Genomic DNA, 26476 nt, shown 5'->3' with positions numbered 1-26476 from the left:
TGGGCGAGGGTCTGGCTCATCTGGAGCTGGGGGGATCCAGCCTGCGGGGTGGGAAGGAAAAGAAAGGGTTAATGGGACCCAGGAGTCCTGTGCATGGCAGCAGGGCACTCCCTCCCCCCAATACCTTCCCTTTACGTTTACTCCTGGGGGGAATTCTGCACCACTGCGCACGCGCAGAATTCATGTGTCACGCTCAATTCCTCCCTGCTCCACCCAACCGCAGCAAATACATGTCTGCCAGAAAGGTGCTGCAGTTACTCCTTTTGCCCACCAGGGGTCGCTGTGTCACCAGAACAGAGAGCAGCGGCTCCCAGGCAGGAGCATCCCCAGCTGCGGACAGGGAAGACAAAGAGGCTGCCTTCTGCACAGTGCCCTGCCCCTGGGCCAGGTCAGGAGACAGGTGACATGGAGGAATGGACAACATGGGGCACTGGGGTCACAGACGGGGGTTCAGAAGGGCTAATAGGGGGGATGGACTGGGGCAGGAACTGAATGGGCGTAAGGGTGCGGAGACACATGGGCACAGGGGGAGGCAAGTGGAAGGATACATAGGGATGGAGGGAGGGGGATCGCTAAGCGGGGGCACAGGGACACATGGGGATGGGGGAGGGGTATCTGAGTGGGGATGCAAGTACACATGGAGACAGGGAAGGGGGTGCAGAGTCACTTGGGGGTGGGGGAGGGATGCAGGGACACACCTGAATTGTTTCTGTTGTCTATCATTCAGATGTACTCGCTGACAAGTATTTTGAAATAAATGACTATTATAATTGAAACCGGCGTGATTAGATTCTGTGATTTTCACAAATAAAATATGCAGAAGTTTAAAATATTGACCGCAGAATTTTTAATTTTTTGGTGCAGAATTCCCCCCGGGAGCACACGTTCCAGTGAGTCACCAGGGAAAAAGGGACCCCAAGTGGGAGAATGTGCTCCCTACAGGACAGTGCCCCCTAGTGCTGCCCTGCCTGCCAGAGGAGAGAGCCCCCTGCTGAGCCCCCCGCCCCGCTCCCTGCCCCACTGCGCCCCCAGGCCCTCACCAGGGTGAAGCTGTCATAGATCTGCATCAGCTCCTCCGTCTTGTACTGTTCCAGCACCACCACGCCGTGCAGGGCAGTGCTGCGCTGGCGGGCGCAGTCCTCGCAGTGCACCAGGTACGAGTTCTTGCTGCCATTCTCGCTCGTCACAAACAGGATATTGAACACCTCCACCTGCAGGGGCGGGACGTATGATGTGAGCTCCCCCTGCTGGCTACACCACGCCTGCCAGAGAGGAGGGTGGCACGGCACCAGGCCACAGCCCTAAAGGAAACTGGGGGCAGGGTAGAGCAAGAAATGGAACCCAGGTGTCCTGGCTCCCAGCCCCCTGCTGTAACGCACCAGTCCCACTCCCCTCCCAGAGAACCCAGAAGTCCTGACTGCCAGCCCCCCCACGTCCTTTACCGTGTTAACGAACGTACTACAGCCAGTCCACAAAACCCATTCCTTCCAGTGCGCAGCCCCCCACCTCCCTGACCCCATCAGAGGCCATGGGGCCCAGGCTGGGTGGCCTGGATCATGGCGGCGATCGGGGCACCAACGAGAGAAGCAGCCGGCGCGGCGTCGGGGGGGAAGGTTTATTTGCACGCTTTGCAAAGGCACGTTCACAGCTACCACGGTTACAGATACGGGCCCTCCCTGAGCCAGGAGCGGAATCCAGGAGTCCTGGCTCCCAGTCCCCACTGCTCTGACCCACCAGCCCCCACGCTCCTCCCAGAGCCGGGAGAGAACCCAGGAGTCCTGGCTCCCGCCCTGGTGCTTTAAGAGGCACATGAGGCCCTGCGGCCGCACAGTGCCAGATGGTTCGCACACTAATCCGTGCTCTGCCAGGGTCAGGTCTCTGGAGCCAGGGACTCTCCCTCGATGCCGAGCCCTGGCTGCCCCAAACGTCGTCCCCTCCGGAGGGTCCCCTGGGATCCCTGGCAGGGTGAGCCACGTCACATAAGCTGGGCTGCGCTTAAGAGCCGGCCAGCCGCTTCTTCCCGCTGATCCGGAGGTACACCCAATCTGCCCTCGGTGCGTGTTAGGTTACCCTGAGACTCTGTGGCCGGCCCTGCCTGCTGACAGCTTTCTCCGATCCCATCCGGGGCTCTGGCATCCCCCTCTCTGGACACCAAGCACCTGGTCCTCCTCCTGCTCTCTCAGTTCATCCCTCTTCACCAGTCGCCAATTCATTTGCACCACGTTTCTCCCAGTCGCTCATAGAATCACAGAATATCAGGGTTGGAAGGGACCTCAGGAGGTCATCTAGTCCAACCCCCTGCTCGAAGCAGGACCAATCCCCAATTAAATCATCCCAGCCAGGGCTTTGTCAAGCCTGACCTTAAAAACCTCTAAGGATGGAGATTCTACCACCTCCCTAGGGAACGCATTCCAGTGTTTCACCACCCTCCTAGTGAAAAAGTTTTTACTACTATCCAACCTAAACCTCCCCCCTGCAACGTGAGACCATTACTCTTTGTTCTGTCATCAGCTACCACTGAGAACAGTCTAGAGCCATCCTCTTTGGGACCCCCTTTCAGGTAGTTGAAAGCAGCTATCAAATCCCCCCTCATTCTTCTCTTCCGCAGACTAAACAATCCCAGGTCCCTCAGCCTCTCCTCGTAAGTCATGTGTTCCAGTCCCCTAATCATTTTTGTTGCCCTTCGCTGGACTCTCTCCAATTTATCCACATCCTTCTTGTAGTGTGGGGCCCAAAACTGGACACAGTACTCCAGATGAGGCCTCACCAATGTCGAACAGAGGGGAACGATCACGTCCCTCGATCTGCTCGCTATGCCCCTACTTATACATCCCAAAACACCATTGGCCTTCTTGGCAACAAGGGCACACTATTAACTCATCTCCAGCTTCTCGTCCACTGTCACCCCTAGGTCCTTCTCTGCAGAACTGCTGCCGAGCCATTCGGTCCCTAGTCTGCAGCAGTGCATGGGATTCTTCCGTCCTAAGTGCAGGACTCTGCACTTGTCCTTGTTGAATCTCATCAGATTTCTTTTGGCCCAATCCTCTAATTTGTCTAGGGCCCTCTGTATCCTATCCCTACCCTCCAGCATATCTACCTCTCCTCCCAGTTTAGAGTCATCTGCAAACTTGCTGAGGGTGCAATCCACACCATCCTCCAGACCATTTATGAAGATATTGAACGAAACCAGCCCCAGGACCGACCCTTGGGGCACTCTGCTTGACACTGGCTGCCAACTAGACATGGAGCCATTGATCACTACCCGTTGAGCCCGATAATCTAGCCAGCTTTCTACCCACCTTGTAGTGCATTCATCCAGCCCATACTTCTTTAACTTGCTGACAAGAATACTGTGGGAGACCGTGTCAAAAGCTTTGCTAAAGTCAAGGAACACGTCCACCGCTTTCCCCTCATCCACAGAACCAGTTATCTTATCATAGAAGGCAATTAGATTAGTCAGGCATGACTTGCCCTTGGTGAATCCATGCTGACTGTTCCTGATCACTTTCCTCTCATCTAAGTGCTTCAGGATTGATTCCTTGAGGACCTGCTCCATGATTTTTCCGGGGACTGAGGTGAGGCTGACTGGCCTGTAGTTCCCAGGATCCTCCTTCTTCCCTTTTTTAAAGATGGGCACTACATTAGCCTTTCTCCAGTCGTCCGGGACTTCCCCCGATCGCCGTGAGTTTTCAAAGATAATGGCCAATGGCTCTGCAATCACATCCACCAATTCCTTTAGCTCTCTCGGATGCAGCGCATCCGGCTGCATGGACTTGTGCTCATCCAGCTTTTCTAAATAGTCCCAAACCACTTCCTTCTCCACAGAGGGCTGGTCACCTCCTCCCCATGCTGTGCTGCCCAGTGCAGCAGTCTGGGAGCTGAGCTTGTTCGTGAAGACAGAGGCAAAAAAAGCACTGAGTACATTAGCTTTTTCCACATCCTCTGTCGTTAGCTTGCCTCCCTCATTCAGTAAGGGGCCCACACTTTCCTTGACTTTCTTCTTATTGCTAACATATCTGTAGAAACCTTTCTGGTTACTCTTAACATCTCTTGCTAGCTGCAACTCCAGGTGTGATTTGGCCTTCCTGTTTTCATTCCTGCAGGCCCGAGCAATATTTTTATACTCTTCCCTGGTCATTTGTCCAATCTTCCACTTCTTGTAAGCCTCTTTTTTGTGTTCAAGATCAGCAAGGATTTCACTTTTAAACCAAGCTGGTCGCCTGCCATATTTACTATTCTTTCTACACATTGGGATGGTTTATTCCTGTAACCTCAATAAGGATTCTTTAAAATACAGCCAGCTCTCCTGGACTCCTTTCCCCCTCATGTTATTCTCCCAGGGGATCCTGCCCATCAGTTCCCGGAGGGAGTCAAAGTCTGCTTTTCTGAAGTCCAGGGTCTGTATTCTGCTGCCCTCCTTTCTTCCGTGTCAGGATCCTGAACTCAACCATCTCATGGTCACTGCCTCCCAGGTTCCCATCCACTTTTGCTTCCCCTACTAATTCTTCCCAGTTTGTGAGCAGCAGGTCAAGAAAACCTCTGCCCCTAGTTGGTTCCTCCAGCACTTGCACCAGGAAATTGTCCCCTACCCTTTCCAAAAACTTCTTGGATTGTCTGTGCATCTATTTCTGCCATGTTTAGCCAAGTCGCGAATCCACCTGCGAGGCTTTGCCCTGAGTGGCTAATCCACCGGCAGTTCATTTCGCCAAGTTGCTAAACCGTTTATGCCATGTCTGACCGGGTCGCTAATTGGTCTGCATAGCATTTCACCGAGTCTCCGTTTAAACCTCGTTCAGCCGGGTCACCAATCTCTCGCGAAGCTGCCTGCGCCCGGTGAACGAGTCACCGTCACTTTATGCCACGCTGAACAGATTCGCCAGGTGTAGGCACTTGGCCGATCCATGCTGGTCCTGTTTAGCTGAAGGACGAATCCATTTTCAGCCCATTTAGCCGCGTTGCTAATCCACCTACGTTAATCAAGTCGCTAACCACTCTGCCCTCCATTCCGATGAGGCGCAGATCCCTCTGCACCCTGTTTGTGCCGTTTGGCTGAGTTGTTTATCCATATTTAGAGTGATGGCTAATTCTTTCACACCACATCCAGCCAAATCTCTGCTCCATTTTCTCCTCCTTACGATGAGTCAGTAATTCATTTTCTTCCCATTTACACAGATTCATAGATTCATAGATATTAAGGTCAGAAGGGATCGTTATGATCGTCTAGTCTGACCTCCTGCACAATGCAGGCCACAGAATCTCACCCACCCACTCCTGCGACAAACCCCTCACCTATGTCTGAGCTACTGAAGTCCTCAAACCATGGTTTAAAGACTTCAAGGAGCAGAGAATCCTCCAGCAAGTGACCCGTGCTCCATGCTACAGAGGAAGGCGAAAAACCTCCAGGGCCTCTTCCAATCTGCCCTGGAGGAAAATTCCTTCCCGACCCCAAATATGGCGATCAGCTGAACCCTGAGCATGTGGGCAAGATTCACCAGCCAGACACCCAGGAAAGAATTCTCTGTAGTAACTCAGATCCCACCCCATCTAACATCCCATCACAGGCCATTGGGCCTATTTACCATGAATATGTAAAGATCAATTAATTGCCAAAATCATGTTATCCCATCATACCATCTCCTCCATAAACTTATCGAGTCTAATCTTGAAGCCAGATAGGTCTTTTGCCCCCACTGCTCCCCTTGGAAGGCTGTTCCAGAACTTCACTCCTCTGATGGTTAGAAACCTTCATCTAATTTCAAGTCTAAACTTCCCGATAGCCAGTATATATCCATTTGTTCTTGTGTCCACATTGGTACTGAGCTTAAATAATTCCTCTCCCTCTCCTCTGATATATTTATAGAGAGCAATCGTATCTCCCCTCAGCCTTCTTTTAGTTAGGCTAAACAAGCCAAGCTCCTTGAGTCTCCTTTCATAAGACAAGTTTTCCATTCCTCGGATCATCCTCGTAGCCCTTTTCTGTACCTGTTCCAGTTTGAATTCATCCTTCTTAAACATGGGAGACCAGAACTACATACAGTATTCCAGGTCCTGCTCACTAATCTGTTTCCACCGATTTTAGCCGAGTAGCTAATCCGGTTTTGCCCCATTTCGCCGAGTCCCTCTCTTCATGTTCATCCTCTGCATTTTGTTGAGTCGTTCGTCGGTTTGCGCCGTGTTTTGTCGTTGCTCCGTTTTCTCCACATCCGTCTGAGCCGTTCCTCCATCTTCTCCCACGCTTACGATCCGTCTCTTCCTTTTTCAAAGTTTCCGGCCACTTTTCCAATAATCGCGAGCTGCCCTTTTCTCTCTCTTTTAAACAAACCGCGTTTCATACTCACTGTTTCTGGCTTTTAGCCCATTACGGACCCGTCTCTTAGTGCGGACGAGGCTGATGCCGCAAAGGAATCCCAAACTGGATGTGGGACAGGAGGCATTTTACAGAGTAAAGCAAATCTCATGCACAGGGTTCGAACTGGGACGTGGTATTCCCTGCTGCCCACAGAGGTGTCTTTCCTTAACCATGGGTTTTATTAACCATACACCCTGTCACAACGGAATCCAAGCGGGGAGACTGTGAAGCAAAGAAGGGTGGTTCGGTTGGGTCTCGGCTGCAGCCACCTCCGAGGGGAGGCGCAGACAGAGGGCAACTCTGCCCAACCGCTCAGGGACGGCGGATCCCACCTCCGACTGAAGCGGCAGGTTGAAGATTTGGAAGCAGGTGCCGGTTGGGCCGGGTCACCAGCCCTCGAGGCTGAGGCTGTCTCAGCCAAAGGACGGGAAATCTGGCAACACAGCGACCTCTAGTGCCCTGCGGGTGCTAGAGTAGCTGGCTGGTACCTAGCGGCTGCAGCGGGACCCCCACTCGCAGTCCCGGCACTCACGTCACACTCGTTGCAATAGTAGGCCGGCTCATCCTTCACCCGGCCCTGGTAGGCGATCTTCTTCCCCGAACGCACCAAGGTCTCCCGCAGCACCTGGCAGTGCTTGATGGACTGCATGAGGCAATACCTGGCAGGGAGAGAAGACGGGGAGCGAGTGAATGGGAAGGAGAGGGAGCGAGACGTGGGCAAGCGCTCAGAGTGGGGGAGCTGCCCTAAGTGTCACCGACACTGCCCGAGTCTGCCGAGAGCCTGAGCCCATTGCTCGGAGACGGGGGGAGCTGCGCCATGCATCTCAATGGGGTGGTAACTCCCACTCCCATTGCTAGGGGGACCTCGCCAAGCCCACCAGCCAGGCTCACAGGGCAGGAGGTAGGGCTGGGGTGGGGAGGAGTCACAGGGGCACCGCTCACTTGATCATCTTGTAGAGGTCGGGGTCGCTGATCTTGACCGTCCGGGCGACGTTCCACGAGACGTGGATCATGGGCACGATGGACTTCACGTTCTTCACCTCGTTCCACTCGTAGCGCTCCAGGGCCAGCTGGTATTGATAGGCTGCAGGAGGGGGAGAGGGTGAGGCAGCAGCCAGCAAAACCCCACCCCAGACACAGCCGCAGCCCTAGAGGGGACAGGCCCCGTGCCCCATTCCCTGCCCCCCATAACCCACCAGTGCCCTCCCGAGGCTGCAGTACACATTTCTGCCACTTGGTGGAGCCCAATCCAAGAGAGATGAACATAAGACATAAGTTCAGCCAGACTGGGTCAGACCAAAGGTCCATCTAGCCCAGTGTCCTGTCTGCCGACCGCGGCCACTACCAGGTGATCCATCCCCTGTTGCCCATTCCCAGCTTCTGGCAAGCAGACGCTAGGGACACTATCCCTGCCCATCCTGGCTAATAGCCATTGATGGACCTGTCCTCCATGAATGTATCTAGTTCTTTTTTGAGCCCTGTTCTAGTCTTGGCCTTCACAACATCCTCTGGCGAGGAGTTCCCCAGATCGACTTTGCGTTGTGTGAAGAAATACTTCCTTTTGTGTGTTTTAAACCTGCTGCCTGTTAATTTCATTGGGGGACCCCTAGTTCTTGTGTTATGAGAAGGAGTAAACAACACTTTGTTATTCACTTTCTCCACACCAGTCATGATTTTATAGACCTCAATCATATCTCCCCTTAGCTGTCTCTTTTCCAAACTGAAAAGTCCCAGTCTTATTAAACTCTCCTTATACAGAAGCCGTTCCATACCCCAAATCATTTTTGTTGCCCTTTTCTGAATCTTTTCCAGTTCCAATAGATCTTTCTTGAGGTGGGGCGACCACATCTGCACGCAGTGTTCAAGGTGTGGGCATCCCATGGATTTATATAGAGGCAACAGGATATTTTCTGTCTTATTATCTATCCCTTTCCTAATGATTCCCAACGTTCGGTTGGTTTCTTGACTGCTGCTGCACATTGAGTGGATGTTTTCAGAGAACTATCCACCGTGACTCCAAGATCTCTTTCTTGAGTGGGAACAGCCAATTTAGACCCCATCATTTTATCTGTATAGCTGGGATTATGTTTTCCCATGTGCATTACTTTGCATTTATCAACATTAAACTTCATCTGCCATTTTGTTGCCCAGTCACCCAGTTTTGAGAGATCCCTTTGTAGCTCTTCGCAGTCTGCCTGGGACTTAACTATCTTGAGTAATTTTGTAGCATCTGCAAATATTGTCACCTCACTGTGGCCACCTTTTCCCAGATCATTTATGAATATGTTGAATAGGACCAGTCCCAGAACAGACCCCTGGGGGACACCACTACTTACCTCTCTTCGCTCTGAAAACTGACCATTTATATTACCCTTTGTTTTGTATCTTTTTATCAGTTACCGATCCATGAGAGGACCTTCCCTCTGATCCCACGACAGCTTACTTTGCGTAAGGGCCTTTTGTGAGGAACCTTGTCAAAGGTTTTCTGATAATTTAAGCACACTATATCCACTGGATCCCCTTGGTCCACAAGCTTGTTGATCCCCTCAAAGAATTCTAGCAGATTGGTGAGGCGTGATTTCCCTTTACTAAAACCATGTTGACTCTTCCTCAACAAATTATGTTCATCTGTGTCTGACAATTTTATTCTTTTACTAGAGTTTCAACCAGTTGGCCCGGTACTGATGTCAGGCTTACCAGCCTGTAATTGCCGGGATCACCTCTGGAGCCCTTTTTAAAAATTGGGGTCACATTAGCTACCCTCCAGTCATTTGGTCCAGAAGCTGATTTAAATGACAGGTCACAGACTACAATTAGTTTTTCTGCAATTTCACATTTGAGTCCTTCAGAACTCTTGGCTGAAAACCATCTGGTCCTGGTGACTTGTTTACTGTTTAATTTATCAATTTGTTCCAAAACCTCCTCTAATGACACCTCAATCTGGGACAGTTCCTCAGATCTGTCACCTAAAAAGAATGGCTCAGGGTTGGGACTCTCCCTCACATCCTCAGCTGTGAAGACAGATCCAAAGAATTCATTTAGTTTCTCCGCAATGGCCTTATCGTCCTGGAGTGCTCCTTTAGCACCTCGATCGTTCAGTGGCCCCACGGGTTGTTTAGCAGGCTTCCTGCTTCTGATGTACTTCAAAAAATTTTTACTATTACTTTTTGAGGCTTTGTCAAGCTGTTCTTCAAATTCTTTTTTGGCCTTCCTAATTATATTTGTACACTTCACTTGCCAGAGTTTATGCTCCTTTCTGTTTTCCTCACTAGGATTTCACTTCCACTTTTTAAAGGATGCCTTTTTTCCTCTCACTGCTTCTTTTACGTGGTTGTTTAGCCACGGTGGCTCTTTTTTGGTTCTTTTACTATATTTTTTTAATTTGGGGTGTATGTTGAAGTTGAGCCTCTATGATGGGGTCTTTAAAAAGTGTCCATGCAGCTTGCAGGGATTTCACTTTTGGCACCGTACCCTTTAATTTCTGTTTCACTAACCTTCTCGTTTTGTGTCGTCCCCCTTTCTGAAATTAAATGCTACAGTGTTGGGCCTCTACGGTGTTTTTCCTGCTACAGGGATATTAAATTTAATTATATTATGGTCACTATTACCAAGCGGTCCAGCTATATTCACCTCTTGCACCAGATCCTGTGCTCCACTTAGGACTAAATCAAGAATTGTCTCTCCTCTGGTGGGTTCCAGGACCAGCTGCTCCAAGAAGCAGTCATTTAAGGTGTCAAGAAACTTTATCTCTGCATCCCATCCTGAGGTGACAGGTACCCTGTCAATACGGAGATAACTGAAATCCCCCATTATTATTATTGAGTTTTTTATTTTAATAGCCTCTCTAATCTCTCTGAGCATTTCAATCACTCGCACCATCCTGGCCAGGTGGTCGGTGACATGTCCCTACCGCTATATTCTCATTACTCGAGCACGGAATTACTATCCAGAGCGATTCTATGGTACAGTTTGGTCCACTTAAGATTTTTACTTCATTGGATTCTACGCTTTCTTTCACCTCTATTGCCATTCCCCCACCCGCACGACCTGTTCTGTCCTTCCGATAGATTTGGTTCCCTGGTATTACTGTGTCCCATTGATTATCCTCATTCCACCAGGCTTCTGTGAGATCAACCTCCTCATTGAACACGAGGCACTCTCCTTCACCCATCTTGTTATTTAGCCTCCTAGCATTGGCTTTAAAAACGTGTCTCCTTTCAGCTGTCTGCCGTTACACGATGGAATGGAACGGACGCTTTTCTCTTTGACTGTTTCCGATCAGACCCAGCCTGTATTTGATCATTTCCCATCCTCTCGTCCTAGATCCTCCCCTAAGGGATGTCTCTGCACCTGTCAGATGGTTTGAGGCAGGGAGCTCTTGACAGGGGTTCCTGCCCAAGCTCCAGATTCCCTGCCCCACTGTCCCTCAGTGTGAACCCCAGCCCCCTCTGCTACCCTCCTCCTGGGCTGCCCAGCCCCCTAGCCACTGATGTCCCGCCCTCCGAGGGCCCCCCCCCGGCCCCTCTGCCCGCACCTGTGAGGGGCCCGACATTCCAGGCGATGTTGTTGCACCAGCCCGTGGCCTGCACCCAGTGCACGGTGCCTGCATTGATCCACACCAGGTCCCCGGGGCGCTGGATGAATCGGTAAACGGGGATATTCGACTTGTACAGGTCCTCCAGGATGGGCCACCAGGAGCCCGTCAGGTAGTCCACGCCGTGCCTGCCGGGGGAGGGGTAAGGGGGGGAGGTGAGACTCAGAAGGGGAGGGGTCACCTATACAGCCCCATGGCTCCGCCCCCACAGCTGTAGCCCTGCCCCCATAGCCCCAGCACCCAGCGCAGAAGGTGCTGTTGGTCTCCCAGTAAGGCCCCGCCCCCATGGCCATGGCCCCGCCCCTGTGGCTCGGACCCTGCCCTCAAGGCCCTGGCCCCACCCCGACCTGTCACAGAAGGCGCTGATGGTCTCCCAGTAATGCTCGTGCACCGCGAACCACTCGCAGTCGCCTGGCCCGATGTTGATGTTCACGGAGCAGAAGTTGTTGTTCTCCTGGTGGCCTGCGGGGGGGGGGAGCAACGCGCAATGTGAGGCAAGAGGGGGCGTTAAGGGGATAGACGGGGAGAGTTAAGGAGACGGAGAGGGGCCTTAAGGGGATGGAAGGGGAGAGTTAAGGGGATGGAGGGGGGCGTTAAGGAGATGGAGAGGGGCATTAACTTGTCAGCAATTTAAAGAAGTACGGGCTGGATGAATGCACTATAAGGTGGGTAGAAAGTTGGCTAGATTGTCGGGCTCAACAGGTAGTGATCAATGGCTCCATGTCTAGTTGGCAGCCGGTGTCAAGTGGAGTGCCCCAGGGGTCGGTCCTGGGGACGGTTTTGTTCAGTATCTTCATAAATGATCTGGAGGATGGTGTGGATTGCACTCTCAGCAAATTTGCGGATGATACTAAATTGGGAGGAGTGGTAGATATGCTGCAGGGCAGGGATAGGATACAGAGGGACCTAGACAAATTGAACGATTGGGCCAAAAGAAATCTGATGAGGTTCAATAAGGATAAGTGCAGGGTCCTGCACTTAGGACGGAAGAACCCAATGCACCGCTACAGACTAGGGGCCGAATGGCTCGGCAGCAGTTCTGCGGAAAAGGACCTAGGGGTGACAGTGGACGAGAAGCTGGATATGAGTCAGCAGTGTGCCCTTGCTGCCAAGAAGGCCAATGGCATTTTGGGATGTATAAGTAGGGGCACAGCGAGCAGATCGAGGGACGTGATCATCCCCCTCTATTTGACATTGGTGAGGCCTCATCTGGAGTACTGTGTCCAGTTTTGGGCCCCACACTACAAGAAGGATGTGGAAAAATTGGAGAGAGTCCAGCGAAGGGCAACAAAAATGATTAGGGGTCTGGAACACATGACTTATGAGGAGAGGCTGAGGGACCTGGGATTGTTTAGTCTGCAGAAGAGAAGAATGAGGGGGGGATTTGATAGCTGCTTTCAACTACCTGAGAGGTGGTTCCAGATAGGATGGATCTAGACTGTTCTCAGTGGTAGAAGAGGACAGGACAAGGAGCAATGGTCTCAAGTTGCAGTGGGGGAGGTTTAGGTTGGATATTAGGAAAAACTTTTTCACTAGGAGGGTGGTGAAACACTGGAATGCGTTCCCTAGGGAGGTGGTGGAATCTCCATCCTTAGAAGTTTTTAAGGTCAGGCTTGACAAAGGCTGGGATGATTTAGTTGGGGATTGGTCCTGCTTTGAGCAGGCGGTTGGACTAGATGACCTCCTGAGGTCCCTTCCAACCCTGATATTCTATGATTCTATGATTAAGGGGACGGAAGGGGAGAGTTAAGAGGATGGAGGGGGGAGTTAAGGGGATGGAGCGGTGCTGGACCCCACCCCCACCTCCAGGACACTCCGACACGGCCCGGCCTCCGCCCCCTGCCCCCTGCTCACCCGGCGTCCGGCTGCCTGGCACTTTCATGTACAGCTGCACCGTGTTCATGCCCAGGATGGTATGACCCACGTGGCTCAGCATGTTGCCCGTCGAGGTGACCCGCATGAAGGCTGGTAGCTTCAGCAGCTCCTGCAGCTGTGGTTTCCACCTGGCGGCGAGTCGGGGGGGGGGAAGCGTCAGACGGCGTCCTCACCCCCCGCACTGAGTTCCCTCTCCCCATGGTTCCCCCCCTACCTGGCCTAGTCCTCCTCTCTTCCTCGGGGGCCACCCGTCAGAGGGGGGTGCTGCAAACACACCCATCCCGTGCCCCCAAAGGAGCTGGACAGGCGTGTGGGGGGGTTCAGATCTTCCCCCTCCCTCCCCGCCCGGTTTGCCCCATGCCCCCCACCCCGCCCCCTCACCGCTTGGCGTCGGACAGGTCGATGTTGGTCCCGAATTTGATGATCTGGTGAGATTTCTGGTCCGCGTTGCTGCTGGGGAGAGAGAGGGTTTATGGGGGTGCAGGGTCCCCCAGCTCTCCCCTACCTCTCTTCCTCTGCTCAGGGATTGCCCCCCGAAGCCCCGTGTCCCTCCCACAACGAGCGTGGAGCGATCCCCACACAGAATGAGGTCACAACTGGCCCCGAATAATGGATCGTGTCCCCGCCGCCCCCAGCTTCCCTGGAGCGCCCCAAAACTGGGGGTGAGGCCCCCACAGCTGCAATCCCCTCAAACGCCTGGCAAATGTTGGGTCACATCTCCCCACAGCCTCCCCCAAGCACAGGACCGCAGCCCCCCTTAAATATTGGGGGTCACAGCACCCCCACCCTGACAATACTGGGGTCATAACCCCCGCAATATTGGGGTTGCAGTCCCCCGCAGTTCCCCCAACACTGGCCCACCTCCCGGCCAGATGATAAAGGAGCAGGCAGGGGAGGGTGTGCAGGGGGGCACCCCAATTCCCTCCCCCCCGCATGCTTCCATCGTACCTGGGGGGCGTCTCTGTGGTGCTGTCCGGTTCGTCCGCATCCTCCTCGTCGCTTTCTTTCTCCTCCTGCCCCAGAGAGAGTGCGTCAAACCGGGGTTCCCCCACGCAGCCCCCCCGTTGGCACAAACCGAACCCCCCCCCCACGCAGCCCCTGTCAGCACAAACTGGGGCCCCCTCCCCTGCAGCCCCCCGCTGGCACAAACCGGACCCCCCCCGCAGCCCCCTGTCTGCACAGACCGGACCCCCCCTCCCCCCGCAACCCCCCTTCAGCACAAACCGGATCCCCCTGCAGCCCCCATCTGCACAAACTGGACCCCCCCTCCCACGCAGACCACAGTCAGCACAAACCAGGCCCCTCCCCATGCAGACCCCCATCAGCACAAACAGAGGCTCTGCCATGGGCACCCCCCTGGAGATGGGGCTCCCCCAGACCTGCCGAGTGCCCCCGGAGGGATACGGCCCCCCAGATGCGTCCCTGGAGGGATACGGCCCCCACAGATGCATCCCCAGAGGGATACGGCCCCCCCTGGACGTGCCGAGCGCCCCTGGAGGGATACGCCCCCCCCCGACACGTCCCCGCTCGGGGTCCGGGCCCCCCATTCCCCGCACTGACCTGCAGCGACTCCTGGAAGGAGGAGGCCTGGTACTGGGCGTACTTGGCGATGGTGGTGTGCGAGCGGCTGCTTTCGCACGGCCACACCTGGCGGGTGCCCGACAGGTCCCAGTTCTCGTCCGACGGCTGCTGCACCTGGGTGCGGACCTCCACGGCGTGCTCCCCGCTGGCCTCCACCAGCGTCTTCGTGCTAAACAGGCCCAGGTCTGGGGGGGGGACACGGCCGCGGGAGAGAGTCACGGGCCGGGCCCCGGCTCCCCAGAGCCCCCCGCCCGCATCGGCCGCGGGAGAGAGTCACGGGCCGGGCCCCCAGCCCCCATCCACATCGGTCGCGGGGCCCCGGCTCCCCAGAACCCCCCGCCCGCATCGGCCGCGGGAGAGAGTCACGGGCTGGGCCCTGGCTCCCCAGAGCCCCCCGCCCGCATCGGCCGCGGGAGAGAGTCACGGGCCGGGCCCCCAGCCCCCCGAACCCCCATCCACATCGGTCGCGGGGCCCCGGCTCCCCAGAACCCCCCGCCCGCATCGGCCGCGGGAGAGAGTCACGGGCCGGGCCCCGGCTCCCCAGAGCCGCCCGCCCGCATCGGCCGCGGGAGAGAGTCACGGGCCGGGCCCCGGCTCCCCAGAGCCGCCCGCCCGCATCGGCCGCGGGAGAGAGTCACGGGCCGGGCCCCGGCTCCCCAGAGCCCCCCGCCCGCATCGGCCGCGGGAGAGAGTCACGGGCCGGGCCCCCAGCCCCTCAGAGCCCCCATCCACATCGGTCGCGGGGCCCCGGCTCCCCAGAACCCCCCGCCCGCATCGGCCGCGGGAGAGAGTCACAGGCCGGGCCCCGGCTCCCCAGAGCCCCCCGCCCGCATCGGCCGCGGGAGAGAGTCACGGGCCGGGCCCCCAGCCCCCCAGAGCCCCCATCCACATCGGTCGCGGGACCCCGGCTCCCCAGAACCCCCCGCCCGCATCGGCCGCGGGAGAGAGTCACAGGCCGGGCCCCGGCTCCCCAGAGCCCCCCGCCCGCATCGGCCGCGGGAGAGAGTCACGGGCCGGGCCCCCAGCCCCCCAGAGCCCCCATCCACATCGGTCGCGGGACCCCGGCTCCCCAGAACCCCCCGCCCGCATCGGCCGCGGGAGAGAGTCACGGGCCGGGCCCTGGCTCCCCAGAGCCCCCCAGCCGCATCGGCTGCGGGAGAGTCACGGGCCGGGCTCCCAGCCCCCCAGAGCCCCCCATCCACATCGGTCGCGGGAGAGAGTCGCGGGCCGGGCCCCGGCCTCCCTGCACTCCCCTCCCCATAGCTCCCCCCTGCAGCCCCCGGCCAGGCACTCACTGAGGCGCAGGGAGCCGGCCAGCCCCCGGATGACCGTGATGGGGTTCTTGGGGTCGGTGCAGAACTGCAGCAGGACGGGCGAAAAGGCGTCGCGTTTGCTCTCCAGCTGCCGGGGGGAGAGAGAATGAGAACAGCAAACGTCTGGTATCCCCCCCACTGCCCCCAGGTTCCTCCGGTATCCTCCCCCACCCCCCTCCCCGGGTCCCTCTGGTATCCCCATTCCTCCCAGTAACCCCATCCCCCCTGGCCCTGACCCCCGGACCCCTTCGGTATCCCCGTCTGCTCCCAGCCCCCTCTGGTATTCCCAGCCGCCCAGCCCCCTCCAGTATCCCCGTCCCTGACGCCTGGGCCTCTCCAGTGTGCCTGCCCCCCGCTGTACCCCCGTCTTCTCCCAGCCCCCTCCGGTATCCCCAGCCCCCAGGCCTCTCCGGTATCCCCGTCCGCCCCCAGCCCAGACCCCCAAGCCGGTACCCCACCCCCCCGAATCAGATCCCTGGGCTGCCCAGCCTGGGCCACCCCCGGAGGCGTCACTCACGTAGATGCTGGGCGTGGGGGGGTTGACTTTGTCCCGCGGCAGCTTCTCCTCGGCGTTGATGAGGGGTTTGACGGACTGGGCGGCTGACAGATACGACTCCTTGAACTTCCCCTTCACCTTGGCGTGCCTGGGGGGACAACGGAGCCCGTTGGGGGCGGGGCACATCCTGGGGCTGGGGGGTTATGGGACCGGGGGCGTCCCAGGGGCTGGGGTGGGAGAGCTATGGGACAGAAGGCATCCCAGGGGCTGGGGTGCAGGGCTATGGGGCAGAGAGTGTCCCAGGGGCTGGGGTGGGGGAGTTATGGGGCAGGGGGCATCCCTGGGCCTGGAGTGGGTGGGCTATGGGGCAGAGAGCATCCCAGGGGCTGGGGCGGGGGGGGGGAGGGCTATGGGGCAGGGGGCATCCCAGGAGCTGGGGTGGGTGGGCTATGGGGCAGAGAGTGTCCCAGGGGCTGGAGTGTGGGGTTATGGGGCAGTGGGAGTCCCGGGCTGGGGTCTGAGGATCACCGCAGTGAAGGGGGTGTAGTGAGCCCCACTGGCCACTAGGAGTCTCCCTTGCCCATCACTGAACCCCACTCTGTCCCCAGGCTGTTGGGGTGCAGGGCCCAGGGCGCCCCCGCCTGTTACGGCACACGGCTGGCACCAGGGGGCCCGGGAGACATGTGGAGGTGTCGGGTCCATGAGGGGGGTGGGTTTGAGTGGGGCTCTGGGAGTGCCAAGAGGGGGTACATGAGAGCGTTGGGGGGGGCTGGAGTTCAGGGGTGGGGGCAGGAGGGAGACGGGGTACCACCGGGAGGGATCTGGGGATGCTGGAGGAGGTGTGGGTGGGGGGGAATTCGGTGCTGTGGCAGAGGGGAATTTGGGGTGAGCAGGCAAGAAGAGCAGGGGTGCCAGCAGGGAGTACTGGGGGGCCGCACAGGCGGGGGGATGGGGGGGCCGGTGAGCAGATACGGGGGCGCTGGCGGGGGGATAGGGGGGCAGCACGGGTGGGGGGGGGAGCCGGGGGCGGATATGGGGGCGCTGGCGGGGTGATGGAGGGGGCTGCACGGGCGGGGGGGAGCCGGGGGAGCCGGTGGGCGGATATGGGGGTGCTGGCGGGGCGACGGGGGGCCGCAGAGGCGGGGGAGAGCCGGGGGGCGGATATGGGGGGTGCTGGCGGGGCGACGGGGGGGCCGCAGAGGCGGGGGGGAGCCGGGGGTGGATACAGGGGCGCTGGCGGGGCGACGGGGGGCCGCACGGGTGGGGGGGAGCCAGGGGGCGGATACGGGGGTGCTGGCGGGGGGACGGGGGGGGCCGCACGGATGGGGGGCAGCCAGGGGGCGGCTACAGGGGCGCTGGCAGGGCGACGGGGGGCCGCAGAGGCGGGGGGAGCCGGGGGTGGATACAGGGGCGCTGGCGGGGCGACGGGGGGCTGCACGGGCGGGGGGGAGCCAGGGGGCAGATACGGGGGCGCTGGCGGGGCGATGGGGGGCCGCACGGGCGGGGGGGAGCCAGGGGGCGGATACGGGGGTGCTGGCGGGGGGATGGGGGGGCTGCAGAGGCGGGGGGGAGCCGGGGGTGGATACGGGGGTGCTGGCGGGGGGATGGGGGGGCTGCAGAGGCGGGGGGGAGCCGGGGGTGGATACGGGGGTGCTGGCGGGGGGATGGGGGAGCCGCAGAGGCGGGGGGGAGCCGGGGGGCGGCTACGGGGGCGCTGGCGGGGCGATGGGGGGCCGCAGAGGCGGGGGGGAGCCAGGGGGCGGATACGGGGGCGCTGGTGGGGCGATGGGGGGCTGCACGGGCGGGGGGGAGCCGGGGGCGGATACGGGGGTGCTGGCGGGGGGATGGGGGGGCCGCAGAGGCGGGGGGGAGCCGGGGATGGATACAGGGGCGCTGGCGGGGCGACGGGGGGCCGCACGGGCGGGGGGAGCCGGGGGGCAGATACGGGGGCGCTGGTGGGGCGATGGGGGGCTGCACGGGCGGGGGGGAGCCGGGGGCGGATACGGGGGTGCTGGCGGGGGGATGGGGGGGCCGCAGAGGCGGGGGGGAGCCGGGAATGGATACAGGGGCGCTGGCGGGGCGACGGGGGGCCACACAGGCGGGGGGGAGCCGGGGGGCGGCTACGGGGGCGCTGGCGGGGCGATGGGGGGCCGCAGAGGCGGGGGGGAGCCAGGGGGCGGATACGGGGGCGCTGGTGGGGCGATGGGGGGCTGCACGGGCGGGGGGAGCCGGGGGGCAGATACGGGGGCGCTGGTGGGGCGATGGGGGGCTGCACGGGCGGGGGGGAGCCGGGGGCGGATACGGGGGTGCTGGCGGGGGGATGGGGGGGCCGCAGAGGCGGGGGGGAGCCGGGAATGGATACAGGGGCGCTGGCGGGGCGACGGGGGGCCACACAGGCGGGGGGGAGCCGGGGGGCGGCTACGGGGGCGCTGGCGGGGCGATGGGGGGCCGCAGAGGCGGGGGGGAGCCAGGGGCGGATACGGGGGCGCTGGTGGGGCGATGGGGGGCTGCACGGGTGGGGGGGAGCCGGGGGCGGATACGGGGGTGCTGGCGGGGGATGGGGGGGGCCGCAGAGGCGGGGGGGAGCCGGGGGGCGGATACGGGGGCGCTGGCGGGGGGATGGGGGGCCGCACGGGCGGGGGGGAGCCAGGGGGCGGATACGGGGGCGCTGGCGGGGCGATGGGGGGCCGCACGGGCGGGGGGGAGCCAGGGGGCGGATACGGGGGTGCTGGCGGGGGGATGGGGGGGCTGCAGAGGCGGGGGGGAGCCGGGGGTGGATACAGGGGCGCTGGCGGGGGGATGGGGGGGCCGCAGAGGCGGGGGGGAGCCGGGGGTGGATACGGGGGTGCTGGCGGGGGGATGGGGGGCCGCACGGGTGGGAGGGAGCCGGGGGGCGGATACGGGGGCGCTGGCGGGGCGATGGGGGGCCGCACGGGTGGGAGGGAGCCGGGGGGCAGATACGGGGGCGCTGGCGGGGCGATGGGGGGCCGCACGGGCGGGGGGGAGCCAGGGGGTGGATACGGGGGCGCTGGGGGGCCGCAGAGACGGGGGGAGCCAGGGGGTGGATACGGGGGCGCTGGCGGGGCGCTGGGGGGCCGCACGGGCGGGGGGGAGCCGGGGGTGGATACGGGGGCGCTGGCGGGGCGCTGGGGGGCCGCAGAGACGGGGGGGAGCCGGGGGCGGATACGGGGGCGCTGGCGGGGCGCTGGGGGGCCGCAGAGGCGGGGAGGAGCGGGGTGGGGGCTGGCGGAGCTGTGGCGGGGGGCGGGGGGCACTCACTTGCTGGCCCGCACCACCTCGGCGGCGCTGTGGCCGATGGTGACCTCGGCCAGCGGGAGGCGCCGCTCCTCCACCTCGGAGGCGATGAAGGTCTCCTTGTCCCCGCTCTCCACCTTGATGAGCCGGATCTTGAGCTCCTTGGGGGGCCCCTCGGTGAAGGAGCGCAGCTTGAGCAGGTCGGCCGGGCACACGCCGGCGGGGCCGGGGCCCTCCTCCCTCCGGGCGGGCGGGCGGCGCTCGGGCTGGGGGGCGGCCGGCGGGGGCGGCTTCCCGGCTTTGCCGGCCTCGCCCTGGGCGCCGTTCTCCCGCGCCTGGCAGTCGGTGCGCTGGGGGTCCAGGTTGCCCAGCACCTGCCGGTTCTTCTCCTTGGGGGCTTTGCCCTCCCGCCGGTGGCGCCGCCCGTCCTTGCCCGCCCGCCGGTGCCGGCGGTGCTCCTTCTCCGGCCGGCGGGGCGGCGTGGCCGGCGGGGTGGGCGGCCGGGGGGCCGGGCTGGGCTCCCGCCCCGCCCGTTCCACCAGCGTCTCGCAGGCCCGGCTGATCTCTTCCAGCACCTCCGACTCCGTCTTGGGGGGCCGGGGCTCTGGCGAGGCCCCCGCCGGCTCCTCGCCCCGGCCTGCCCCAGCCCAGGCCTGGCTTGAGGTAGAGAAAACGGCGAGGAAGGAGCCGGCGGCGGTGCCGGGGGGGCGGGGGGCTTCTTCGCCCCGGCGGGGGGCTTGGCCCGGTAGGCGTGTTTCTGCCCCTCCAGCACGCTGGCCAGCGACCGCAGCAAACTGGCCGTGCTGGGCGGCGGGCACTTCCCGGCCTCCTCCCGCTTGCCGAAGGGGTACAGCCGGGGCGGCTCCGGCTTGGGGTACTCGAACGGGGGGGCCGGCGGCGGCTTTGGTCTGGCCAGGGGGGGCGGGCCGGGCAGGAGCGGGGTGGGCGGGGGCGGGAAGCTTGGGGGGGCCCCAGCCTCCCGCTCCTCCTCCTCCCGCCGGATCGACTCGTCCAGCATCTTCATGATGTTGGCCAACCCGTCGGGCAGGATCTTGGAGAATTCGGGGGGCTCCTCGAACTGGTCCTCCAGGGGGGGCCCGGGGAAGTCGAAGAGGCGCCGGGCCGTCCCGGTGGGGGTTTCCGGGGGGGGGCCCGGCTCTGGAGGCAGTGTCTTTGGGTAGGAGGCCCTGGGCGGTGGCGGCGGAGGGCTCGGCTGGGGCCTGAAGTTTCCTGAGGTATTTGGGGGGCCGGGGGAGGCCTTGGGGACCCCCTCCCCGCCCTCCGGCGGCCGGGCTTCGCGGGGGGGCGTCTCCAGCCAGAACTCGGGGAGGCCGGGGGGCTCCTGCTTGGCAAAGGCGCAGCGGTAGGTGGGAGGGGGCGGGGAGGGGGTGGGAGGTGGCGGGGGGCTGGGCTCACCCTCCCCCCGGGGTGCCCCGGCCCCCCTACTCCCCTGGCTGCTGGTGGTGGAATCCTGGAAGCCCCCCCGGGTCCCGGCCGAGTCGCAGGGACCCAGCTGGGGCTCCCCCCCGCACCCGAACAGGATCTCGTCCAGGGGGTCCCCGCCGGCCGCGCCCTCCCCTGGTCCCGGACGCCTGGGCCCTTCAGCCAGGGCAGGGGCGGGGGAGGGCCCGGCTCGGGGGGCCCCCGGTTGGCGGAGGAGGGGGGCGGGGGAGCGCAGGGCCGGCTGGAGGAGGGGTGGGGGGCGGGGCCGGGGGGCGGGCGCTCCACGCTCTCCGGGGCCGGGCTGGACGGTGCCGGTGCCGGGGTTTGGTAACGGTCAGGAGCCTGCAGGGGGGGGACAGAGAGACGGCAGCCAATCAGGGTGCAGCCTGGGCTGGGGCAAAGCAGCCCCCCCCCCAGACACCAGGACCACCCTCCAGACCCCCCAAGCTGCAGCAGCTCCCCCTGCCCCCCCAGACGCCGGGACCCTAGCCAGAATCCCCCCCCACCCCAGGCCAGACCAGTCCCCTCTGCCCCAGCCCAGTCCCCCCCCAGCATCCACTCACCAAGCTGGGGCCCGGCTCCCCCCGCGGGGTCTTGCTGGTGGGGGGGCCGGCCGGGGGGGGCCGCGGGGCGTAAGGCACGCAGGTGACGCTGGCTGGTGAGGTGCTGGGGTCTGGCCGCCCCCGGGGAACTCGGCTGGCTTTAAGGTCACTTCCAGTGGGGCGGGCCTGGCAGCCATGGCTCTCTCCGGAGGGGCGGGGGCCGGGGGGCAGGCGGTGGGGGGGCGGGTGCGAGCCGTAGGCGGGAGACGGGTACGGGAAGGGGTGGGCGACCGAATTCCTCGGCTCCTGTGGGAGGGAGAGAGACAGTTAGAGAGAGACGGGGCTGGCTCCGGACGGGGCACGGGGCCTGTCCCCTCTGGGGGGCGCCGGCTCCCCTCCGGCCCCAGGGCAGGGACTGGCCGGCTCAGGGGGGCGGGAATGGGGGAGGGGACCAGGTGGCTGGGGGGGGTGGGGGGAGGCACCAGCTGGCTTTGGGGGGAGGGCGGAGGGGGAGAGGACTGGCTGGCTCGGGGAGGGTGGGAGAGGGGGAGGGGACTGGCTGTCCGGGGGCGGGGAGGGGGCAGGGGACCAGGTGGAGGGGGGAGGGACCGGCTGGCTTGGGTGGGGAGGGTGGAGGGTGGGGACTGGCTGGCTCGGGGCGGGGGGAGAGGACTGGCTCGCTAGGGGAGGGCGGGGGCGGGCGGGGGACCGGCTGGCCCGGGGCAGCCCCAGCAGAGACCCAGGGTTGAAGAGGGCAGTGAGTCCGAGGCCCCCCTCCCCTGGAGGCTGCCCCCTCTGGCTTAGGGGGCCCGGGAGGGCGAGCTGGCTGGGGGGAGGCCGCGGGGGGGGGCCGCGGGGGGTTACCTGTCTCTCCGGCGCCACCACGTTCTTGCGCTCGGGCCCCCACGTGTCGCCGTGGAGGGGGTTCCACAGCCCGGCCTTGGGCAGCTGGTAGTGGGGGGCCCCCGGGGGGTGCTGTCCGGCCCCATTCCCGCTCTGCTTGGGGGGGGAAAGGGGGGGTGAGCGGGGACGGGCTCTGCCCTGGGCAGCTCAGTGGAGACCCCTGCACCGCGGGGATCCCCCCCACCCCCACCCCCCGGCCTGCCCCCCAGCTACCTGCTCGGGGCTGGCGCTCCTCCTCCTCTTCATGGGGCTGGGCAGCTCCTCGCTGTGCCCGGGGTGGGGCGGGCGTGGGGCGGGGGGGATGGGCTGCACCACGGGGGGCTCCATGGGGGGCGCCAGCCGCTTCAGCTGGGGGCTGCGCTTGGCTGAGAAATTCCGCTTCTGGGGTGGGGGCGGGAGAAGATATGGGGTGAGAATGACACCCTTGAACCAACCCCAGCTCCCCCCAACAGTCACCACCTCACCTCCCTCCCGCAGGGCCCCCCAGGGGTTCCTCTCCCACCAGCCCCCCCACAGGTCCCCCCACCCCCAGGGGCTCCCCTCCCCGCCAGTCCCCCCCCGCAGGTCCCCCCGCCCCCAGGGGCTCCCCTCCCCACCAGTCCCCCCCCCGCACGACCCCCTCCCCCGGGGGCTCCCCTCCCCGCCAGTCCCCCCCCGCAGGTCCCCTCCCCAGGGGCACCCCCCCAGCTGCTCACCTCGAGGTGCAGGAGGTTCCACACCTGCTGCAGGGGGGGCAGGGCCTTGCTCCGGTGATGGGACGAGCCCGAGTGGAAATTCCACAGCTGAGCCTGGCGGGGGGGGGCAGGAGAGACGTGGGTCGGGGGGGGGGAGGGAGCCCGACAGACTCACCCCCACCCACAACCCCCACCAGAACAAACGATATCCGGTATCCCCCCCCATCTGTCCAATGGGCCGGTCCAGCCCAGAACCCCCCTCCCCCATCTGTCCAATGGGCCGGTCCAGCCCAGAACCCCCCTCCCCCATCTGTCCAATGGGCCGGGCCAGCCCAGAACCCATCCCCCGCAATCAGTCCAATGGGCCCGCCCGGCCCAGAACCCATCCCCCGCAATCAGTCCAATGGGCCCGCCCGGCCCAGAACCCATCCCCCGCAATCAGTCCAAGGGGCCCGCCCGGCCCAGAACCCATCCCCCGCAATCAGGCCAACGGGCCCGCCCGGCCCAGAGCCCATCCCCCGCAATCAGGCCAACGGGTCCGTCCGGCCCAGAGCCCCCCCTCCCCCGCAATCAGGCCAACGGGCCCGCCCGGCCCAGAACCCATCCCCCGCAATCAGGGCCCGTCTGGCCCAGAGCCCCCCTCCCCCGATCAGCCCAGCGGACCCACCCGGGTGCTGCCCAACTCCACACAGCAGGAAGTCACCCGACAAACCCTGCAAAGCCGCGCGGGGCCAGCTCCCCAAAGAAACCAACAGTGTCACAGGACGGCATTTCCAGAGAAAATGACCCCCCGACCCCCCCCCAGGTCCTTCGCCAGCAGCTCCGGCGTGTTCATCAAATCCAGCCCGCGCTCTTCTGGTCGGTTAATTTCAGCCCAGCCCCCCTTGCTCGCCAGCTGGCTTTGGGGGTGGAAAAGGCAGAGCCCCGGAGCCGGGGCGCGCGCCTGACCTGAGCTCGGCACTGCAGGAGATTTCAAAACCAAAAAGATCCGCTAGCCGGACCCCTTCCCAATCCCCCCCCAGCTTCCCGGGCGTGATTTCTGAAAGCCGCCGAGCCCAGGGGTCAGAGTAAAGGGGAGCCGAAATCAAGCGAGCTCCACTTCTGATCCCGGAGCGAGGGCTGGCCTCCCTGGCGGCCCGGTGCCCCCCCGCCCCATTGGGGCACCGGGCCCTGCCTCGTCCCACCCCCCGCCGCCCATCCGTGGGGCGCCCCTCGCGGGCTGGCCTCCGCCTCCCCCTACGGAGGGGAGAGAAAGAGCCGACGGGCCGCTCGCCCCCCTCGCCCCCAAACGTCTTTCCCTCGCCGGCCGATTCCGGGGATCTCAGCCCCCCACCCCGCGGCCCCGGGGAACGCGGTGCCTTCCTGAGGACAGGCGCCGCCGAGGGGCTGGGCGTGCGACGGAAGCACGGGTGAACGCGTCGGTGAACACGGAAGGGGATTTCTCTCGCCGCCCTGGTGAAAGCGGCCGGGTTTCGCACGGCGTCCCTGGCCCGCTCCTTTTCTCACGCAGGCGCCCGAAATCTGGTGACAAAGTCGCGCCAGGGCGGCAGCCCAGAACCACCACGGCCGACCCCGGGCAATGGGCCCCGCCCCCCGCCCGCGCCCCGTGCGAGGGGCCCCCGGGGCTGGCCCCACCTGCTGCAGCCGCCCGATAGCGGGCGCTGATCTCGCTGTAGTTGCCATAGTCGCGCTGGTAGCGGGCCGCGGTCTGGTAGCACCGCACGGCCTCCTCCCACTCCTGCTCCGACTCGTAGATCTGCCCCAGCTGCTCCCACAGCGGCGGCTGCACCGGGTCCCGCAGCAGGGCCTGGACGCAGCCGTGGATGGCCTCCAGCTTCCCATGGCAGGGGCCGCGGGGTGGAGCTCCTGCGGGGGCGGCAGGGACCCTGTCAGGCGTGCGGGGGGCGGGGCAGGACACCTGGGTTCTCTCCCTGGCTGTGGGAGGGGGAGCAGGGGCTGCTGGGAGCCAGGACGCCTGGGTTCTCTCCCGGCTCTGGGAAGGGAGCGGGGTCTAGCGGTTAGAGCAGGAGGGGGCTGGGAGCCAGGACGCCTGGGTTCTCTCCCAGCTCTGGGAGGGGAGCGGGGGTCTGGCAGGTAGAGCAGGAGGGGGCTGGGAGCCAGGACGCCTGGGTTCTCTCCCCAGCTCTGGGAGGGGAGCGGGGTCTAGCGGTTAGAGCAGGAGGGGGCTGGGAGCCAGGACGCCTGGGTTCTCTCCCCAGCTTTGGGAGGGGAGCGGGGGCTGGTGGTTAGAGCGGGGGCGGGCGGGGGAGCCAGGACGCCTGGGTTCTCTCCCCGGCTCCGGGCGGGGCTTCCCCCGCCCTACGTCCGGAGATCCGGAGCAGCAACACTTACCCAGAGTTGAAATAGGGTTTGTTGGGGTGCACGATGTTTAGTGCCATGAGGTGACGGGAGATGTGGGGGCAGCTGGGACTGTCCGATGCTGGCAGAGCACCTGGGGGACACGGAAGGAGGAGACGGTGAGACAGAGCGAGGGGGAGGGCGGAGGTTTGGGGCCCGGGGCCTGCCCCCTCTTGGGGGCGCAGGCTCCCACCCGGCCCCAGGGCGGGGACTGGCCGGCCCAGGGGGGCGGGGAATGGGGCAGGGGCCTGTCCCCGCTAGGGGGCGCCAGTTCCAGCCACTTCAGTGCCACCCCCCATGCCATGAGTTTGCTGGGTCTCTGCCCCGCTGGTGGTCGGGGCGCCCCCCAGGGCGGGCGGGCGGGTGTCCCGCGGACTCACCTGCTGCCCGGGAGCCATGGGCGGGGGTGGCAGGGGTTCCAGGCCCCGGCTGCAGGTCAGGCTGCTGAGAGCGAAGGGATCCCGTCCGGCCCGGCCCCCCAGCTGTTCCACGGTGCGATGCATCCAGCCTGCCGGAGACGGGGGGCGGGTTAGACGGTGCCCCCCAGGGTCCGCCCACCCCCCCCAACGGGGGACAGGGCGGGGCATACGGGGCAGGGCACTTGTCCAGTGCCCCCTGACCCCCCAACCACCGCCATCCCCCCCGTCCCTCCCCCATCCCCGATATCCCCTCCCCAAAGCCTCCTGCCACCTGCCCCACTCACATCCCCCGACATCCCCTCCCCCGACATCCCCACCCCGTCCCTCCTCCCTCCGGCCCTGACATCCCCTCCCCCGACATCCCCCTCCATCCCTCCGGCCCCGACAATCCCCTCCCCCGACATCCCCTCCGTCCCTCCTCCCGCCAGCCCCCGACATCCCCTCCCCGACCTCCCCTCCCCGTCCCTCCTCCTTCTTGCCCCGACTTCCCCCTCCCCCGACCTCCCCTCCCCGTCCCTCCTCCCTCTTGCCCCGACTTCCCCTCCCCCGACCTCCCCTCCCCGTTCCTCCTCCCTCTTGCCCCGACTTCCCCTCCCCCGACCTCCCCTCCCCGTCCCTCCTCCCTCTTGCCCCGACTTCCCCTCCCCCGACCTCCCCTCCCCGTCCCTCCCTCC

General features: G+C 63.5%; 1 protein-coding gene across 1 annotated transcript; it reads right to left on the bottom strand.

The window, feature by feature from the left end:
• Positions 1-193: 193 nt before the first annotated feature.
• Positions 194-26113, bottom strand: KDM6B (lysine demethylase 6B). The gene is given in 25 exon segments (XM_077806611.1): positions 194-330; positions 1022-1211; positions 6882-7008; positions 7292-7433; positions 10884-11071; positions 11291-11405; positions 12798-12946; positions 13200-13271; positions 13767-13831; positions 14379-14584; positions 15695-15800; positions 16230-16356; positions 19488-20371; positions 20434-21062; positions 21173-21248; positions 21470-21754; positions 22313-22444; positions 22565-22732; positions 23047-23139; positions 24661-24678; positions 24680-24911; positions 25378-25415; positions 25417-25477; positions 25764-25812; positions 26074-26113. Coding segments are annotated over 25 exon segments (4329 nt in total).
• Positions 26114-26476: the final 363 nt, after the last annotated feature.

Source organism: Eretmochelys imbricata, chromosome 28 (genome assembly GCF_965152235.1).
Source record: "Eretmochelys imbricata isolate rEreImb1 chromosome 28, rEreImb1.hap1, whole genome shotgun sequence".
NCBI classification, from domain to species: Eukaryota; Metazoa; Chordata; order Testudines; family Cheloniidae; genus Eretmochelys; species Eretmochelys imbricata.
Note: the sequence above shows the minus strand (reverse complement) of the source record. Positions and strands in the feature narration are given on the sequence as shown.